The sequence below is a fragment of the Hetaerina americana genome, unplaced genomic scaffold (genome assembly GCF_022747635.1).
Source record: "Hetaerina americana unplaced genomic scaffold, ioHetAmer1.1.p SCAF_7, whole genome shotgun sequence".
NCBI lineage: Eukaryota > Metazoa > Arthropoda > Insecta > Odonata > Calopterygidae > Hetaerina > Hetaerina americana.
Window position 1 is genome coordinate 46,492,679 of NW_027287316.1, and position 21,832 is coordinate 46,514,510.

Consider the following 21,832-nt stretch of genomic DNA (forward strand, 5'->3'; position numbering starts at 1 on the left):
TTTTTGTTGAAAATTAATTGCTATATATAAAAGTAAAATTGTTCAATGAAAATGAAAGTAAATACTGCAATTACTGTCAACTGACCTCGAGTAATGATGAATGCCATTCCTTAAAGACTTAATCGTCAGTTACTCCGTGTTACATTTTATTTGGCATTAATATTTTTTAATCTTTTTTCTTAAGTTGATGTCACTACAAGAATTCAAAATATGACATACGAAGACATATTGAAGAGCGTGGAGTCATTGAATGAGAGTGAAATTGATGTCTATGCTATGGAGCATACAGAGATGTTTTTGAATGGCCGTGTGAATTGTCTTGGCTTTCCAAAGAAACTTTACAAACTCTTTCGATGGGTTTTCTCAGCTCACTCAAAAGAAAAAATTAATGTGACATTTTACTTAAAGACGAGGTAATTTTTATTGTAATATTTTAGATTACTATCTTAAAGTATTTTTAACTGTATTTTTGAGAATTAGAGGGGCAAAAAAGAAAAAGTATAAAACATGCATATTGAGATAGATGTGTATGGTTCCTATGAAATTATAATTCTTTATATTCTGTATATCTTCATAATGTAAAATTCTTTTATTTATCTATGGCAATTGTTAATGTTTAGATTTAAGAAAAATTTCGGAATCTGATTCACTCACACTCAGGAGAAGCATTGTGTTATTTCATATATTACAAAATATTAAGTTTTTAATGTGGAGATGTAAATATGAATGGCAGCCATAGCAATTTATATGTAAATTTAATGTAGATTCAATAAGTCTTAATTAAATATTAATTTAAGTATTTTATCGTAAGTTTATATGTATTGCTGCAAAGTTCCAGAGTAAGATTTCATGCTCAATATTTTGTCTTGAGACAGTTAGCTAAATGTGACAACAATGCTCATTTTTAATTTGTCTTCAAATAGTTTTATAGTACAGTCAAACTTTGTTATAGTGAGATTTTAGGGACCAAAGACAATTTCTTGTAAGGGCTGTCACTTATTATAGATTATAGATAGAATTAAATGTAGCACTGTTCTAAATATGCTGTCTCTCACTGCCTTTTTATTCTCTCTCACGCGTACAGTGTCCTTACTCAGAGGTAATAAATACAGCAAAGGTTAATGTAAGGTATGATTTCTGTTCAAAAATCACTACAATAATAATAATACTTTATTCATTTTGCAAAATGGTACAAACATATTAAATGTTGTCAATATAAATATTATTTAACATATAAACATAAGTTATTAAATGTGATGAAGATTGTCACAAAAGAATTCATCCAATGAGTAAAGTGGGTGAGCAAGTAACCAGGTGTATACCCTATTCTTGACACACTGGATGCAGTCCAATTTCAACTGAGTAGATAGATACAGTCATATTTTCATATTATGAAATATGCTGTAAGTTGAAGACAATCTACTAGTAGTAATTAGATTTTATTGACCTCTTGTGGAGTTTTTATGGCTATTAGATATTGTTAGACGTTAGATATTTAAGCATATCATTAAAATGGTTATATCCAGGAATGTGGAAAGAGAAAGGGAAGGAATATGGCATCAGGGAGAGGAAAATGTAATACATAGGCACTACAATAGTTGATGTTAAACCCTTGGTATGACATTTCAGCCTCTGCCTATCCATTTATCGTAAAGATTTATTCATATGCATAATTTATCCATAAGGCTTAAAATTAAGGCATTAAAATAGGATGTCCTATGGTGACCATTTGAGCCATGATATACTACTTGTTACTGTCAAGCATAATAGCTCAGGGTGTGGTTTGGTGTCCATCATAATTCCTGCTGAAATATTTCACAGTTTTGCATTGTCTCTCTTGAATTTTTGATTGAGCTGAAATATTTTTACTTTCCGTATCTTTCTTACTCTTAATATGAAATAATTCACCATTCCTCACTCTCCTTTCTCTTGTAGTATCTTTTGTTAAAGGGTAACACTACCTATTTTCTAAGATTTCTGTCAATGAATAATTCTTCTACTCTAACGTAATTATGTATAGTAAGGTAATGCATGGTGTTTGCCAGCAAGAATTGATAATCAAGTGCCTCTCTTCTGAGTTAAACTGATAGTTCATCTACTTCAATGTCCACACATAGGAAAGTGCGTAGATGGATGGAAATACCACAAAAGCCAGCTATTACAATGAAAGGACTTGATTTTGATCCAGACCGTTATCGAACAATTTTTATTATCCATGGCTTTCTTAGTGGAGCTTTGACTTCAGGCTGGGTTGATGACATGGCTGAAGCTCTTTTAAATTGGGTAAGTTGTTTAAAGCATGTACATAAATTTCAGTTAAAATCATGGATGGTTGGTTTAGTTATGATGAGTAACTTGCTGGGATATAATTCAGGATATCAATGAACTGTTGAATTGCAAAGCTGTCCGCGTACCATTCAAGTATTCCTTGTGAACATGTACCTAACAAGTTTTATATTGCTAACAATAGTTTTCCAAACCTAAGGTAGTTTAATTTTAACTTTGTATTATTGTGCTCAATGTAAGTGTGTTTATTTTGTGATTTTTTTCTTTGTGGCCTTTGCCACAAAAGGGGATTTACTGCAACCAGGTACAGTTACAGATATGATTTGTTTTTTTAGGTACTTTTTATAAGGGGTATCCAGGAAGTGGATTCCAATGGGTTATTGGGAAAAAAGCAAGAATGAGCTCAAAAATCATTTTTGTTCCTATTCAATGTGTAAACTCAATCCTAATTTTCTAGTTCCAGCGATTGTTGTCATATCAGGACATTGTGTTTTATCCTTTGATTATTTAAACATTTCACCTGTAATACAAGTTGAATTTAAACACATTGGCATCTAAGACACCAAGAGTGCACATAATTCCCCATATTCCAATTTCTAATACATAATTATGTGAAAAAGTCATTGTGAAATTTGGGGAAAATACAACAAAATTTATGTCGGGATGTCTCTCTAATCTTCTAATCAACTGCACACACCAAATCATTCATCAAATGCAGTTGTCTGCTCCATTCATTATATTGCACATTTTTTTTATCTATTATTACAAAGTTAGACTCATCTTTATACCATTGAATCACTCATTGCATTTCCTCCGTAAACATTGCCAATTTGATGGTGAGTTCAAGCTGGTTTTGTGTTCCTCACATTCTAGAAATAGATCATGGGTCATCTGCATTTCCCATGCTGTACCTTGAGCGTCTAAATATGGCATGATTGTCATGCCAAGGAATGATTTATCTCCATATGATAGCATGCCACCATGACCATAACACTGCATGGCAAATATTTGAAAAAAAAAACACTTTACTTTTTGGATATTTACACTCACAGTCCCTTTTCTTGTTGAATGAATTTTGAATATATCATGCTAATTTTTCATTTGTTCAAAAAGTAGTAAGGAATGAATGTATGTTATATGCATTCCATACTAAATATTCTTGTTTTATTAATGCAACAGTAATTCTCTCATTGTTTAATTGACATTAGCTATCATTGGGACAGTTTTTCTTGTTAACATTGTTGATATAAAATTCTCAGTAAAGTCCTCAGTATTCAACATACAAAGTTTTTAGGTTATTATTTTGTATCTAAACTAATTTCAATTTTTATTGTATGGATGGAATGGCCACATGGTAGCTTAGTAAGTAGAGCATTCAGTTACTGATCAATTGGCTGGGTCCAATTCCCAGTGACTTTGGACACCCCTAATTTCACAAAAGCTCTTCTGTTTTTTGGGTATCATATTTTTATAGGACATCACAGGTACCACATGGAAAGGGTCTCATCACCCTACCCTGATGTCTGAATTTCAGACTTTAGGGTTAAATATGAGGTGAGATCCACCATCACCTACCACACCAATCTTTGGATTGATTAGATACTATGGTATGGATAGAATGGTAAATATACTGGCATTCTAGTCTGAGGGCTGTGGCTTAGTTCTAGATGTCAGCCTTGTATCCTCATTTTGAATATCATCTGGTGATAAGTTCAAAAGGAATATTCAATCCACTTGCTTGTGTACTTATTCTTTGTTGAGAGTGGGCTTATGACAACATACAGTTTTTCTCATGCCATCTTTCACTCCCTCATTACCTTCATGTGGTTCATATATATTGTAGGTGATTGACAATCCCTTGGATAATTTTGTTAATGAGAAATTGCTATAGTGAGAAGGCCATCATGTTGATAACCATCAAACCATGGATTTATTTGGATGATTATCCACAACTGTTTTTATGGGGAATACACCAGAATATCGTTTGAAGCCTTTTTCTTGTTATTATTTGAGTCTGTTCAGCGTTCAGACCATAGTGTTGAACGGATATTTTATTAGAGAGGGAAGGATTGTTTACTCCAGAATATATTACACTGCATTAAGGTCTTTGGATAATTATTTTTAAAATAAAGAATAACAATTATTTTGGCAAAAAATAGGTTTGATATAAAAATATTTCCTGCTTGTATGAGATAGTGACATTACTACCTCTCTTCTTTAGAATTTTCGCTGCGATGTAACTACCTCCACAATACAATTGTACTGGCGGGCTAACTACCTCCACTGTACAATTGTAACTCAATTTCATTTCAGTCAGTAAGCATAGATGTTTTTTTTCCAAACTTTTCATTTATAGAAGAAAATATTTTAAATACCCAATACTATTTACTTTTAATTCAAGCTGTATTCTTTTCTTGAGCATTATCTCCTTTTCAGAGTGATGTAAATGTAATAGCAGTGGATTGGACTTCAAGTTGGCAGTACTGGCGGGCTGTAGCTAACACAAGAGTTGTGGGTGCAGAATTGACCAAGTGAGTAATGTTTGCAAGGAAAAACTATTATTTAAAAAAATAAACGTTCATGTGAGATGTTTTTCATTTAGGCAGAAAATAGGAATTGAACTACCTATTACTACCATTGGTATATTTTATCTTATTCTATTAGAAATACAGATATAAAAGTTTTTCATAGAAAATTAAAACCCAGTCTGATACAGACCTAATTGGAAATTCTTAGAAATAATCTTGATTTGCTGCTGCAAAATCACATTAATGGTCTTGTTGTGTTTTAAGTTATTATCAACAAGTCTTTAAACTATTGATATTTTAAAAATTTCCCTCCACATAGAGGGAAATTTTGACGTAGAAATCTTGCCTTAGTAAAAAGGACTTGTGTGTTCAGATAACCCAGAGGTGTGCTGGTGGGAGCCTAGCTTCGAGCTGGCGGGAGCCACCCTTACCAGATAGGTCAAAGGGTAGGAGCCAGACAAAAGGTCTGCACAGCATCTGTCCCTCAGTAATGAGGTTGGCTGCAAAGGCATCTGACTCCAGTAGGGTAGCCATTGAGTGATGGTGTCACGTTAAAAACACTATAATATAGTAATAAGTAGTAACAGCACTGTCAACTATCAGAGGGATTTACTTCCTCTTTCTAAAATCTGCATCTTAAAATATGCCTGTGGACCCACCATCAGTTTATTAGCTTAAATGATTGACCAAGCCAAGTTTTTCACTCAGCCAATTATTTCTAGACAGTGGTGCGTTGACTGCAAAGTGAGTTGGAAATGTAGAACTTCCTTATTGCTTCTCTAAATATTTCAGGCTTGGCTTGCATCTGATGGGAGTGATGAAAGCTGATACTATGAAGTTTCATTTAATCGGACATAGTCTTGGTGCTCATATTGCTTCATACATGGCTACCTGCCTTGGTGGTGTCGCAAGGATCACAGGTATATTGGAACATTTCTTGCACCAGAACAAATACTTTATATTGTGAAAATGGTATACCTGTATGTATTACCTTTAACTTACTGGATAGCCCTCTTGTGGTTCAAAATACAAATCTGATAAATATGTATTAATAAATATCCCTACACTAAAAGTTACATTTGTATTATTGCATATTTGTTTATTTGATGATGAACGCTGTAATAGAATGGCTAATGTACTTTCTTTTAATTTTGGCTAGGTCTGGATCCTGCCAGTCCATGCTTTCGAGGGGATGATCCAGAAAGTAAATTGGATCCTTCTGATGCTGTATTTGTAGATGTAATTCATACCAATGGGCGTATATTGAAAAAGCTAGGACTAGGGCAGCCAGACCCAGTTGGTAATTACAAAGCTTTTCCGCTTCCCTTTAATGTGCTCTGGGCCTTTTTACTCTTGGTAAAAAAAAGTTTGATAGGATTTTTAAGCCAAATCGTATCATGTGCAACCATTGAAGAATCATTTTGCTTTTAGGTCATGTGGACTTTTATCCAAATGGTGGAATGATTCAACCTGGCTGCAAGGACAAGACTTCCATTTTGAATGCTCTGAAGCTTGACAGTATGTACCTAACTCTAAGAAATTTATGTTTTAATATTTGGGCCTCTTTTGCCGGAAAATAAGGCAGTTTCCATTTCTTGGTATTATAATGACAACTACATGTCCATGGCTGGCTTCTCTCTTATTTTTGAAAGAACTTTGAGTTGAAAAGAAGAACTGTTTATTGATTATATGAGGAGCAACGTGAAGATATAAGAAATGAAGTAGATATAGGTTGTTATATCAGCAGGACTTGTTCATTTTCTCAGGGATAAACTTGCAATCATTTGAGTGGTTAGGAAGAGATCTCTTCTTAACTATCTTGCATCCCTTTAGGGGTGTCCAAAGATTGCAAAGATTTGTTTCCCAATGACATCATCATGAAAGGACTCCGGGATGGGAATCAGACTCGAGGGGAAAGGTCATGGGGTAGTATAGTATTTTGATGCATTTTATTCATTTAGATAATGGCCACAAATATCTGCCAGTGTATTATAAACAAATAGAAGTTTGATGTTAAAATGCTCAGGACCCAGAATACACATTAAAACCCAATATATATTTTAAAACACTCATGGAAAACTATTTTTCATTATTAGGGTTGCAACGAGCAGTTTGTAGTCATGGACGCTCCCACCAGTTCTTCATTGAAGGCATACGGCACAACTGCTCATTTTGGGGTCATCTCTGGGAGAAGAATGAAAAAGGGTTAGTGAAGCTTGTTATATTTATGCTTTAACTGCATCAGCTTCAATATATGTCCTTTTTTTCCTATTGTGTATCCATGGAGTCAGTTTCCAGTCTTCCTGAGCCTCATAAATATGCATCTTATTTTCGTAATGAATACATATGTAATAATTTAAAATCATTCCTTTTACAGAGAGGCAAATGTTGACTACCGCTCATGTACCCTGGATAGCTGTACTGAGATGGGAATGCTTTCAGAAGATTTTCCTGCAAGGGGCACATTTTATGTAACAACCAGAGAAAATGTACCATTCTGCAGTAAGTATACTTGCTAGAAAGAATCATTTTTCGTCATAGCCAAAATTTTCACTCCCAAACAATATTAATAAATAATAGATTTGAGAATTTAGTTTCAGTCTCCAAACTAACGTTTTGATAATAAAATCATTATGCACTGAGTTGCATCAATGCAAATCACTTGGTGTCGGTCAAGCATTATGCAAATGGTTAATGATTTATACCCATGGATGCATAGAAGCATATGAGGGGATGATTGCAGCTAAAGGTGAGCAAGCTCAGAAGATGGCGTACACAGCTGACAAAGAGGAAAGTAAATAATGCAAAGATATCATGAAAAAAGTAAGGAAAAATATGAATGGTAGAAGCAGAAATGTAGAGTAGTTCTAAAGAAATAAGATATCATGGAAATGAGTAGAAAGTGCTAAGCAAGCTGAGGCAAATGAATGAACACAGTAAAGAATACTGGTGGCATTCTTCTCAAGGATGAACATGAGGTTAGGCGACTCTTTCAGGAGTATTTTTAAGGATTTATCAGTATTTTAGTGGCATTGATTCTGAAAGTGAGTCAGATTCTGGTGATGAAATGAAATATGATGAAAATGACTACAGGAAAGCCATTATAAATAAAGATGAAAGCTTAACCAAAGTAAGAATTTTTAAAACACTAAAACTATGGGTATAGGTGTCAGAATATATTCTTAGAAATATATTTATGAATTTATCCTCATATTAGAGAAATCCTTATAATAGCCAAATTTTTGAATGGGCATTCAAACAGTCTTATTCAGTTATATGATAAAATAATGATCTAACCCATGTTATACCCTATTTTAAAATAATTATATTGGGAATATCATCTATATACTTGATGATATGCTCTATGAACGTAATTTTTTTTGTTTGGTAACTTTAAAAAATTTTGCAAAAACAGATTTTCTTTATTGTTATTAATATAGGTGTCTAATTTGTAGTTTTGTTGGACTCCTTCTGTATGCAAATTTTTACTTATACCGTTACATGCTTCGTGAAAATTTTGGTATTATCATAAACTCATTCTTATTCAATAGAGTTAAGAGATATAGAAAAGTATATGGTGGTTAAAATAAATAAGATTTTAAAAATGAATTCATTGATAAAATTGCTATTGTGAATTCTTAAATTGTATGTATGAACAAATTTGAAAATATTTTGTCAATTACTACTTCATGGCAATTTTGAAATACAATCTTTGACAGTTTTATGTATTCACCAAATTAAATGTGTTGAAATGTCAATTTCTTTTTTTATAGGACCCAACGATAAGATAGACATGAGAATGGCAAGACTTTTGGGTGCAAGACAGAGGCAGATGCTTGAAGGCTGACTGTATTTTAGCAACAAACATTCAACTCTACTTTCAAATGGATGTGTAAACATGTTCAGCATTTTCGAATTGTTGAGGTATTCACATTTGATGTACTTAATTTGTTTTCTAATAAATTAACAACATAGTAGAGAACCATTCAATAGAAGTAGTTACTGGACATGTGGGAGGAAAATTTTTTGCATGCTAATAATTTTGATTAACCAAAGTAATTGTATAATTTAGATAGTTTCATAAATTTTTTATGTTAGCTTGTTTGTTTCTAATCAAGTTTTACATAGATTGAAGAAGTATTTAATTGGTTATAGTTTATCAGGAATTATTTTTCAGCCTTTAAAACTCAAGACCCATTTTCCCCATTTACATTTAGTTCTTAGCACAGATGCAGGAATGTTATTCAAGATAGGGACAAACTTGGAGTGGATTTAAAAGGACTGTATGACTACTAGGTGAGGGGCCAAAAATTTTATTGAAGTATTTTAAAAAATGGCATTGTCTCCCAGTGGGTAGAGGGTTCAGTAATATCCATGAGGGTTCAAGATTCAAATACCAGCTAATGCCTTTTGGCAATTCCATATTAAATCCAGAATGGTGTAAATTTATGGATACCATTAATTGAGGGGAGCCATATATTGGGTTTTGGTAAAGGATTAGCCTTCTTAAAAACGTATTAATTTCAAATGCTTAGGTTGAGGTAAGTTTTGCCCTCGCCTATCAAAACTAACCTTCAGGTTGATTGCTTTGGTAGGGTAATAAAATTTAAAATTTTGCATTTATATATGAACATTTTTATGCAGTGAAAACCATTTCACAAATTGGATAATACAAAATATTGGTGAATATGAAAACATTTTTTCTCCTTAGAAAATAAATACCCTCAAAATTCTTCAGCAAATGTGAAAAGACCTTTTTGGCTGTATTTCCAAAACAATAGTAATTCATGGGTAAATTATCTTCATCCCTACTTCAAAACCCATTGAGATTTTACATCAACAGGTCAGTGAGTATGTCATGACTTCACTTTCCCTTACCCTTCTTCTATGGGTCGGGTCGTTAAGCCTTACTGTGACAATCTCTAGCATCCCCAGCCTCCCAAGTAACGTATAAATTTGTTCTACTCCTGTGAAGAGGAAGTCACAGGGACTTTCTTCTGCTGCATTTAACGAATCCAAGGAACTTCCACCCTGTACATCATGTGCTATCAGGTTTTCTCAAATTTCTTCTAACTGATCCGTATAATATCTTAAAATGCTAAGCAGTCAGTTAATACCAAATTTTAACAGAGAGAGGTGTGTGCATTGTAAAAGAATCAGTGAGCAAACCTTCCTTTTCGGTTTACATTTTTGTAGCCAATTTGTAAAACATGAGCACTACCTCTAAAAATGGTTCATGGAATGTGTAATCAACATTCAGTCTGTTAAAATTGAAAATTCACTATCTACAAGTAGGTGATATTAGTAATAGACTTATAATTGTCATTAGTTAATAGTTTGGAATGGCGAATTCAACCCTGTCAATAAGAATAAAAATTGTGAAAAATTATAATTGCGTTTGAGAAAAGCAAGTTTGAACCAGAATTGAAACTCTTACGTAGAGCAAATGTGAGGATTTGGATGCGGAGTTGATCATTTCGTCAACGTGGGTAAAAGATCAGAATGCTCCAATTTCTCGTCCTGTGTCAATAGTGAAGTATGACTCTATACCTTATGAGTGAGTAATGATTTTCAGTCTAATTTTGGATGGGTTGAGTGGTTGAACAATATGAATGAAAAGGAATGTGAGCATGTTTCCATTGAGTTATGGAATGTTTCTCTTAATATGGTAATATCTTTTACCTTACCTAAATTGTGGTGGTAAATTTACCTTACCCCTTGGTGGAGTGGATGGTGAGCATATTTAGTGTTACCTCGCATTAATCGTGGTTTCTCCATGTGGTGTCACTACTGTAGTTATCCCAGTCTATAGAAGGAAGGTTGAAATCAATTCCAACCATAATAACGCATTTCGTGCTTTCGTGGCTGAAATGCCATACTTAACTCATCTAAGGCATGTGCTGTGTATGAATTGGAATCAGGAGGTCTGTAAAATGATCATGCACGTATGTTTACCTAGTTATTTCTCTCAGTTGCAGACATAACGTTAGAAATGTACTTTTTGAAATGTCATGTTATACCCCTGATGCAAATATGGATCCCTGCTATTCACATGAAACGTCGGGCGGTAGACACGATCGCGGACAACAGAGGTAAGTAAAATATTGGTTGAACACCGACTAAACTGAGGATTTAAAGAGACTTTCTCTGAGGTGGGATCTCGTACGACAATTTGATTCGAAAATCAAAGTTTTACAGTGTGGAGGAGCGTTGAAAAGCAACGACGAAGAGTCCCAAGTGTAAATCGTGGGCGATGACTTAGGGGCAGCCCATTTCAAAGCCGAGAAGGGTGATATTCTGGGTGCCAATAATTCCATGGGAAACCGAAAGAGTGGCGCAGGAAAATGAATGGACATTCCCTACCTGGAATGGCACGCCTTAGGGTTAAAGTCGGGGAGAATTCCAGTCTCATCCAGTTGATTATTTCACTGACAGATGAGTATGCTGTCCTGTCAATCAATAAAAACTAATACACTGCATTCGTTCGAACTGCTTTTAAAAGCCCGACGAGTGGGTAAGGATTATCCTCAGGTGATCGATCCTCCTTCGAGTTAGGGTCACCGAAGGGTTGCGGTCGAAGTAAAATTCGAACTCGGCGCGCTCGTGAGGCGTGCCGAAGAGGATAATCGAATCCAACAGCCGGGTTGTAAGTAGTATTATGCGGATATTTTAAATCGGTTTAAAGGTGATAATCCTATTGAATAGAAAAATGCACTTTAGAGTAGGTTAACCGGCGAAAAGACACGACATATAGATGAAAATACATATGTAGCTCTCGCAATGCTATTCAAGGTCAGGTGAATTTGCAAAATCTGGATTTGCAATGCGAATCTAAGATCATACTTCACAGGATCATTTCTGTAGTGTGTATCTGTGCCCTCTTGTCACAACTAGAGTGTACCATTCGCCACGAGGATGATGGAAAGTGACTTCACCTGAGCGTGAGAACGACCTAATGCACTTGGCTAACACCAGTGCGGAGGTCATCGATGATCGTTCTTCACCGCTTGCGGTGAGATGGTGGAGTCACATTCTGAGTGGTTTAATGAATATGACAAATAAATTAAATAATCACTTGTATAAACGTTGACATCCCACGTAACCACTGAATGATAAGGCATCATTCATAAACACACACACTTGTTAGCTAATTTAAATGAAATAGTAATGCACCATCAATATACGGCGGCACTTGGATTTCTGCAATATTTTCTACCCAAATGACTTGCGTTCACCATTACCTTCGCCATATTTCCGATGGGGCCCGACTTCTTAGGTTGTGATCAAATTTGGGTTAACGATACCACAGCAATAATTAGGTCAATAATGGAGAGGAACACAGAATACATCCAGGATGTATTTTTCTGTTTCGTAGATTTCGAAAAGACGTTTGATAAAGTGAATTGGGTAGAATTATAGAACGCTATCATAAGAATGGAATCAGTCAATCAAGATAACTGAGCAAATTAAGTGTATTTCTTACGAAATTAGCAATAATTAAAAACATTAATTTTCCATCAGTGATTTCATCAAAGTATGGTAGGTCATGGTTCTCTGCGCATCTTCACAGAGCCATCTTTTTGCCTTCGTTCAGTTGAAACTATCTATGCTGTCTGATCTCATTTCTATATTTAAATTTTATTTATTAATTTTTTCAATGCTACGGCAATTTATTGCAGCCTTATTTTATTCTGTATTATAATATGCATTGATTTCATAGGTAAATGTGGATATGAGAGCGCTGATGTCATTGTGCAGAAAGATGTAAGTGCCTGTAAAGCAAAATGCTATACCAAATATGCGTTCTATAATTCTACTTGCATAATACTACTTACAACCCGGCTGTTGGATTCGATTATCCTCTTCGGCACGCCTCACGAGCGCGCCGAGTTCGAATTTTACTTCGACCGCAACCCTTCGGTGACCCTTACTCGAAGGAGGATCGATCACCTGAGGATAATCCTTACCCACTCGTCGGGCTTTTAAAAGCAGTTCGAACGAATGCAGTGTATTAGTTTTTATTGATTGACAGGACAGCATACTCATCTGTCAGTGAAATAATCAACTGGATGAGACTGGAATTCTCCCCGACTTTAACCCTAAGGCGTGCCATTCCAGGTAGGGAATGTCCATTCATTTTCCTGCGCCACTCTTTCGGTTTCCCATGGAATTATTGGCACCCAGAATATCACCCTTCTCGGCTTTGAAATGGGCTGCCCCTAAGTCATCGCCCACGATTTACACTTGGGACTCTTCGTCGTTGCTTTTCAACGCTCCTCCACACTGTAAAACTTTGATTTTCGAATCAAATTGTCGTACGAGATCCCACCTCAGAGAAAGTCTCTTTAAATCCTCAGTTTAGTCGGTGTTCAACCAATATTTTACTTACCTGTTTTTTTCGTGCCCACGTCTACTGCACGATATTCTAAATACTTATACCGTGGATATCAGCGGTCCATATTTACAACTCGACATCCAATCAGTGCGATTAAGTGTGGGGATATTTTCATGTGTGGACATGGATAGTTTTCTGAATTTTCCCTAAAATCGAAGTTAAAGCTCTTTGATGACATTGGTACAAATCGAAGTAATTTAGATACTGCAACGCACCCTTAAGTTGATCAATATATGCTTGAGGGCCGGCTGGTATTCAATATTAAATTTCGGGATTGAAGAATATTGATTTTAAATTATTTTTATTTTCAAATGTATTCCTTAAGGAGGCGGGGACCATGATACCCCGATCCTCTTGGATCCGCCCTTGTTTTCAGGAGGGTATAATAGTGAGGGAGAAAATGCATAGAGGTAGGTAATGCGTCGTCAAGCGATCGCTTTCAAATAAAAAAATTCTTCTTGGACGTCCGTTGGTGGATATTAGGGTAGTTTTTTGAAATTATACAATTTATTCGCTAAGCTGAATATGGACGGGTTTTATAATGTCTCATTAACCCCCGGTTAAGGGCAAGACTCAGCTTCATGACCGCCATTTAAGTTCAAAACCGACTGTCAAAACTATTTTACTACGATTAAGTTACTTTAGTTTTACTGCGATCGTTAAGGCGATTTTATTACAATTACAATGTTCACATTCGTTAATGGTCAATCTTATTTGTTTATAGACTCTTATTTATCACTAATTTCCACATTAAGTTAACGTTCCAATTAATTAGAAAAATACGAAGAAAGAATCAAAGACTTTGCGTTTCTGCAGAAAATGATTTACTGTGTCGAATAGTTTCGCTACACTAGCATCATGCGGGCATATATACTTTCCTGTGGAAATACAGTCTGGTTCTTTCTTCGTGCTTTACAAATGGATTGCTTCAAAGTATCGGCCTCAACCGTCTCACAAATTCCCATTACTTATCGATTGTAATTAACGAGGCATTATGAAATCGGGCCTAAGTGTAGCTTCTGGTTGATCAGTCTGGAGATATTCCGCTGGGAGACGGAGCGTTTAATGTTTAGTCACTCACAAACTGCCGCAGCCGTGGACAGGGAACAGGGCCTGCTGGGGGGTATGGGGGCTGTAGGCTACGGTACGCTGAGCTAGCTAAAGGAACTGACTTCAGAGTGCCAATAAATGAAATGAATGCGAAATTAAACTGTGGTGCTACTAAACTTCACTCTCTCAATCCGATAAAACAAAGCAAAGGTTTCGATCCAAGGTTTAAAAGGGAAAATACACATTAAAATGTGTAACAAAAGGAACTGCAACGGTTTTTAATTTCTAAGTGAAAGTATTTTGAATATCAGAACTGAATACAGGTCCCGTATTATATTTTGAAGTTTTTCCTGCGCAGTTAAATCAAATTTTGTCACGTATTGAATGAAATTTTATCAGTGTAAAAGTGTTTCCAAATTATTTAATATCAGTTTTTACATGAAAAAAATAACATCTACAGTCTTTTATTTACTGTACCTCGGCAGTATAACCGATCGCTGAGGAAGTTGTGTCAATGGACGTAAAATTGCATGTTTATCGGTAGTAGAAGTAATATTTGCCAAAATTGCCGACCCAAGGTTTCAATAGCATCTATCGTAATTGAAAAATTGCAGGACACACTGACGAGATGAAGAAGATGAGACGGTATGATCCACCTCAAAGTGCATGTCCTTACTATTAATCACTAATGCAAGTGGCTAGTATCCAACCTAAATTCATGAAACCCTTCAGTTCATCGGTTGTTATTATTTTGACGTAGACACGTACGATTGCCTGAAAGTAAACTCAAAAAATGCTGAAGGTCGACCCTTGCCAATAAGCCTGGTGACCCAGTGTTCACATATCTCCTCCGCACCCTGTCAGGGAGTGTTACTGTCTATAATTATAGGCTGTAGCAGTTACTGTCTCTATATGGGTAGCATTTCTACGTTTAGGCGAGTCCGTTCTAGCATATTTGACAGCATTAATATAATTTATCTCATTTGTGGCGGGCAATAGAATGACGCTGATTTTTATATTTTAGCAATATGAATCGTAAAGAGAAAAGCGTACTTAAAATTAAAAAAAAATACGTTTCGTGCTCTGTTCTCCTAAGATAGGCCTTCGATTTCAACTCTGGAAAAAGCCGGTTGTTTATGCTCCTTAGGATGATAGAAAACTGCGCAGCTGCGATACATTAATGTAAGAATAAGGAATAGAAACATTTTTTTTAAATTTTTGATTTTTTTAAGGACAAGAAGTTTTAAAATATGTTTCTAAAATATTTACTACGGGTTGAACGATGCGATGCATGATGTGCGGTGACGTCAAACCAATGAGAAGGTGTTTCGGGTCACGTAACTTCGGCCAATTGTTAAGGCCCATTTCAATAGCAATGATTTATATGTGTGAAGTATGATCTGGCACTTTCCCGGCCTATCATCTTGTTGAGGTTTTCTTCGGTTTCCACCGGGTCAGGGGTTCCATGTTGGCCGATGCTTCGACTCGAGCGTCGAAAATTCGGTCAACTTGGAACCCCTGACTCGGTGGAAGACCCGAGAAAACTTCATCATATTTATATTTGTGGTTGACATATATACTCTTGGCTAATGCATTTGATATCTCGCTATCGCTAAGAAATTTTGCTATCGCGAAAACTACACCCGGGAACAAAATGTATTTATGATCTCAATTGAGAATTAAAGCTGAAAATTGTCGCCGAATACCGTTCTTTTTTTATTTACACCTTTTATCCGAACAAACAAGTGAGTTCTTCGTAGAGAGTTTCATGTCTGCGAATTAAATTAATGCAGTATCTACGTGATTTGGAAGACCTCTCTAAGTCTTTGCGTTTACGGCTGCATTTTGGAGCGCCGAAAAATCTCACACTCGCCGGAATTTCCCACTGCGCTTGGTTTTGCGGACGGTCTCGAAACAAAGTATCCTCCCCCGCCTCCGAAGGGCTCCCTACTCCCCAGGTTGCACGTGCGCCTTACCCCAAGTGCACTCCGTCTCCCTTCCCCCCTTCCAACGAACTGGTGATGAATGGCAACCGTTAAGTGTAGGCGGTGCATGCACATATAATGACTCTTCAGAGCGACGTCCAGAGTCCGTCTTCTTCTCCTGAGGACCTTGTGCAACTTCACCGACCCCGCTCGAATTTCGATTTCGAAGGGTTTTCGGATTCTTTGGACGACGGTTGATGGTCGTGGAGTGAGTGGGAATGAGGTCGACCAGGGTCACTGCCCGAAGCGATGGCGTAGTGGATGGAAGCTTCCCTTTTAGCAGGATGCGAAGTCTTCGTCAGGATTGTATGTCAGATTCAGGCAACTAAGCTTAAAACGGCATGATGTTCCGAAAGCCGATATTTTAAAGAGACATTTTGGCTTAAGAGAAAAATGTAGAGATCGCCCTTGTAAAGATGTAGTGGGTGTAGCTACACGGAGGGAGTTGCCTTCATAGTAGACTTGTCGCCCAGCAAAGGTGATGATCGTAAAAGAATTGTGAAATATATCTTCCAATTTATTTTAATAAACCCTTACTAAGCAATACCAAACTTTTATTTTACTTTGAAAACATCAATATTGTATTTCTTAGTAATCCATGGGTAATGTGGTTAATCATCGGAAACAAAAACGTTAAAGAAATGAATTAAAGATTCCAATGGAGTGGTGATGTATTGGGCGGAAGGTTTATAATCTTGTGACATGCCGTATGGGGATTGTCGAGTGAAACCAAAAATAAATCATTGTATTCCTTTTTTAGTATAATCGTGACTGAAAACGCGGAGATAAGTATTGTTTCTTAACTTGTAGAATATTCTAATGTATATCGTACACCTGTATATTTAAGTTGCTTGTTGATATTCTAAAAATGATAGCATGATTATTTTAAAGAGATAACGTGAATATCCGAAATGGAAGAGTTTTCTGTAAATCAGCCTCAGGTCATTATCACGTAACATACCATGAACATCTGAGTGATGTACGTCTTTAAGCGCCCTGAACCTGTCCGCACTGAACCTAAACCAAGCTGTTGCTTTATGGAAACTAGGGGCGCCATCTCATTTTTCGCCATTTATTTAGGGATTCATTGTACATAATATGGAGAACGGCGAATGAATATTTGTCATCCGCTGCGCAAATAGTAATGACGATAATGCTTGAGAGTTATGAAGATGTACAGTCAAACATCCATATTTATTTGGAAAAGGAAACAGTAAAAAGTAACTGCCCCACCGCCCCGCCAACACCGACTCTACGATTGAAACGCACCATCGCGTCTTTTTTGTTTAAATTAACTTTGGAATTTCACATAGGACTAGATCCCTGCGTGACTGCGAATTGTTGAATTAAAATAAGTGTAGCAGCTAGTTGGTGCTCTCCTGTGACCCCGAAAAATTTGGGTCCCGGTACGAGCGTGGAACTGGGTTCCACGTAGTGCCTGAAACAGGCTTTTTGTTTTGAAAATTCATGTCACTTTAGAGAATGGCTGTTGTATATTGCCAACTTCCAAATTTATTGTTTCGAACATGTGAATGAGAGAGTCAGAAAATTATAATAAATACTCCTGTATTTTTCAGGAAGTTTATTGGACGAATTGAAATTCAAATACGTAACTTTGTTTTTCCACGTAAATGTGATAAATACCATGCGGATTAGGTTTATTCGAAGATTTACATCTTCAGGTGATCGTGTTCTTCAAAATCAAGGTCGATTTGCGTTAAATAAATAATAACGCGGAAAAAACGAAGTTGCGCTTTTCTTTTCAGCATAAAGGAATTTCAAAGGTCCATTCCAAAATTCTTAAGGTACATCCAAAACCAACCTTAAACGGTAGACTACCTAGTAATAATAATAATGTAGGAATTCCACAAGGTTACACAAGATACAGTTAATCTATTGCCATTAGAATACACGGACAATACAAATCTTAAAATATTTGTTTCATTTCTCGAAGAGAGGAACTTCACGTGCACACTCAAGCCCAACAGTGTGGCACTATCTCCAGCGTGTGAAGCAAATCATTCATCTCTTGTTCTAAATTATGTCTTGTCCACCCGCCATCCCTACTGTGCTGTATGAGGGTGATTAACTTAGTGGCATCGAGAATACGTATCTTCTTTCCCAACCCCACCCCCGTCAATCCCTCAGACAGACAGTTTCATGGGACCCCCCTTGTAGCAGAAGAGAGTACCGGAGAAGGGATGTATTTTAATGAGGTCGACGGTCACGGTGCCCTCGTCCCTCTCTCAGAATGAGCTTAAAAACAACGCGAAAAGGGATGAAAAGGTCCCTGAGCTTCCGAAATCCCACACACCCGCATTAGGGGGGCGATGCGGGAGGGGTAGGGGTTAGAAGAAGCTTCGGAAATTTTCAAAGGGAACGTATTAGGGAAGAGGAGGAGTCTCGTCTCGTGATTCAAGACCGTCCCGTTTCACACCGAGTTCTGCGCGCGTCGACGTATTATTCATGTGCCACGCCCAGTTCGTGGATGAGGGAGAGAGGTGGCGGGAGACCAATGCCACTGAAACATTCAGTTCTGTCTTCAATTAGATTCGCATCGTTCTGTCGTGCATGCATCCGCTTGCGCATAACCATCGCCGAATGTTTGTTGACCAAGTCAACTCGGATACAAGAAGAGAGTATCCCCGAGTGCTTTCTTGTGCATGACCTAGTGCACCGAAGTTTCCTTAATGAAGATTTACGGATATTCATAATGTGTCAAACGCGTGCTTCAGGAAAGCTAACGTTTTTATTGAGATACATCGCTCGTTTTTTATTGGTTCTAACAAATCAGCTACAAGTAAGGATTTTGTTTGTAAGAAACTTAACGATTTTTTTCTTTCCTGGTGCATGTTTTAACTCGCACTGACCAAGATTTCATCCGGACTACCTAAAAAAATACAGTAGATCATGTGACTTGCAGGACATGGAAACGGATATGCGGTTTGATGCTAACTGGATTTAAATTACAGAGTTTAAAATCGTAATCTTGCGCCTAACATCAAATTAAACAACCCACGATGAAATATTTCTTCTTTCTAATTCTTACCTGTTAATACAATGATTTATCCTAATAGCAATGAGAAAAGGCAGCAAGGAGCACGCAGTAGAGTGCTGGAGACGTCGTTGATGGACAAGATGATGAGAAAATGCAATATCAGAATGAGGAATAGGTTTCGAAGACGGACAAAAAAATGTTTGAATCAAGGTTTCGTACCGTCGAAAGGAAGGTTATTTTTATCCTTAGTATGAATTATTTTGAAGAGACTAAATTTAAAAGAACATGTTCATGTTATGTCAACGGCCATGCCAGAAAAATTTTAAACACCAGGATCACACTGATTAGATTTCAGGTTTTATTTGAATCCAAATTTTTATCTTGCTTCTATTAACCAATCTGAAATGTCTTTTCCGCGAAATATTCGCAGGTGGATGGAAGGAGGGGAGGAGGTATGGTTCCCGCTTGGAGCCCTCGAATTGTCTAATAAATGTGCTCGGGGTACGGCCTTGTTGCGGGTCGGGAATTATTATTTGCTATAATAGCATAATAGTTTCCAGTCTACCAGCATTAAGGTAGCTTAGGATGAAATGCTGAAATGATGAAATGCTATGGATGGATATGCTAGCTGCAATGCCGAGGAATAGATGGATGATAAAGAAAAATATATTTAAACCCGGTAATTCCGATAAGCAGCCGTAAAGTGTATAATATACATTCTTTAAAAAAAGAATGAGAATAATTCTACTCGAACATTTTAGTGATTCAGACCCATTATCTGGACCCCTTAGTAACGCGGCGGAGGGGTAGGGATTGGAAATCGGCCGGATTTCAGCCATGCCTATTTTTGATAAATTAGTTAGTTATTAGTTAGTCAAATGAATGTCATCTAGCTTCAGGAGTATTGAGTATTGGGCGATCTTAAGATCGCTAAGCTCAAGTCGATCACTGGCTATGTTGGCGAAACTTAAAATACCGAGATTGCACCGATTAGATCTGAAGTGGTAAATATGGATCCCTGATAAACATGGTACAAACACACATCTGTCTACATTTATACACTACTCCGAAACCGTTGCCAGAATGTGTGGCAGGGAGTGTTAGGTATCAGCCATCTACACCTACCCTAATACTTCCACTGGCACCCCATGATCCACCGAATTGTCACGTGGGAGGGTGGCGACCGGAAACCATTCAGGCAACATCTTTTATACAAATTTGGAATATAATACTGTTAGTCACTACTCCACCGACTACGCTACAACAAATTAGGAAATAAATGAAATTATTAGAAATTAAAATGAAATTATTAGAAAAAATGAAAGGTTGAGCTCAACGCATACAACGCAGTCGCTATTTACCTGGTGGCATTCTATTCATGCACAACGGACAATTCACAACTACTTCAGTTCCACAACTTTATTTACACGATACCTCACCACTCGGCCGAAGGGCGCGTGGGGGGGGGGGGGTTAGGTCGCCAGCTATTAAGTGAATTGAGAGGGAATGTAACTTGTATGTTTTTATTAATTGTGTTCGCCTGTGCTTGCTCATTTTTGTCTTAGTGTTTCTCCATTGTGTTTTATCCTGAATATTTCGCGAGAAAAACGAATTGTTGAATATATCCGTCCGCCAACCTACCTCCCTTATTCTGGTACAATTGTCTGTCCTACTGACGTAATTGTGGCTCTGAATGATATCATCTCCTTAGATCAAATCGAAGGATATCTCTTCTTCTATTCCGGATGAAAAACCACACACTCAGTATCTTTGCAATAGGATTAATCTTGCTCTTAGCCTTCGCATATCTAAAGGTTCCCATCCCAGATCTTATAGTATGAGTATATACTATATGTGATGCTTTGCGTTCTTTCACGCAAATATTTCCTGAATATGTCGGTCCTTCTCTGTACCTGGTTCAATTCTGCAATCAGTTTTTTTTCGATGGATCCTATATGCTCGTTGAATACTATGCATGGGGTCTTACGAAAGAAAGCGCACCTCCTTCACTTCCTCATCGCTACATTTACCAACTTTACGCTTGAAGTATTTCAGCTCTTTTTGGCCCGCTCCGCAAGTAGTGCGCGAGTACTTTCCCAATCTGAAATCGAATGCAAATGCACCACCCAATGACACAACGTTTAGCTGAACACCTACGAGTGCGGAAGTTGGTTAATTCTGCTCATTTTCTTTAATAGGCGCATATACGCATGTATTTTAGTATTTAAATCGAGACCCCATCCTGTACACTGTATTTTTATGTGGTTTATGTAATTGTTTGTGGCTCCAGGTAGTCCAGGTGTTGGACTACTGACCGGAGGGCCCGGGTTTGATTCTCAGCTAATCCTCTCTGGGAACCCTCAGTTCCACCCAAGCTGTGTGATTTTTCGGGCACCAGATCTTCCTGGGAAACCATTACCGGCACAGGGAAAGGAATCGGCCCCTAACACGCCGTCGGGCTTAGTATTTGGTGAACCCACCTACCAAACCGACCTTCGGGTTGATTACTGCGTTTATGGTTTTATGTAATTGTTTACTATTAGACAGTCTGTGCCTTTACTAATTCTCTGTATATTAAATTTCCCTGTAA

General features: G+C 37.0%; 1 protein-coding gene and 1 non-coding gene across 2 annotated transcripts; both read left to right on the forward strand.

Annotated features, from left to right (window-relative positions):
* The first annotated feature begins 201 nt into the window (after positions 1-201).
* LOC139696766 (phospholipase A1-like) lies at positions 202-8,740 on the forward strand. Its single transcript, XM_071595604.1, has 9 exons — positions 202-413; positions 2,118-2,283; positions 4,723-4,817; positions 5,607-5,734; positions 5,974-6,114; positions 6,246-6,332; positions 6,911-7,019; positions 7,192-7,316; positions 8,588-8,740. The coding sequence occupies exons 1-9, from the start codon at positions 211-213 to the stop codon at positions 8,659-8,661; spliced, it is 1,128 nt and encodes a 375-aa protein (XP_071451705.1). The 5' UTR covers positions 202-210; the 3' UTR covers positions 8,662-8,740.
* Positions 8,741-11,647: 2,907 nt separating this feature from the next.
* Positions 11,648-11,856, forward strand: LOC139696979 (small nucleolar RNA U3). The gene has a single exon (XR_011702684.1). It is a non-coding gene; the product is annotated as a small nucleolar RNA U3 (small nucleolar RNA).
* Positions 11,857-21,832: the final 9,976 nt, after the last annotated feature.

Bases quoted from the DNA above. Each gene is read 5' to 3' on its own strand.
- LOC139696766 (XM_071595604.1), top strand. From the start codon at position 211: ATGACATACGAAGACATATTGAAGAGCGTGGAGTCATTGAATGAGAGT. The intron at 2,284-4,722 runs GTAAGTTGTTTA...TCTCCTTTTCAG, and splicing joins CTGAAGCTCTTTTAAATTGG to AGTGATGTAAATGTAATAGC. The intron at 6,333-6,910 runs GTATGTACCTAA...TTTCATTATTAG, and splicing joins GAATGCTCTGAAGCTTGACA to GGTTGCAACGAGCAGTTTGT.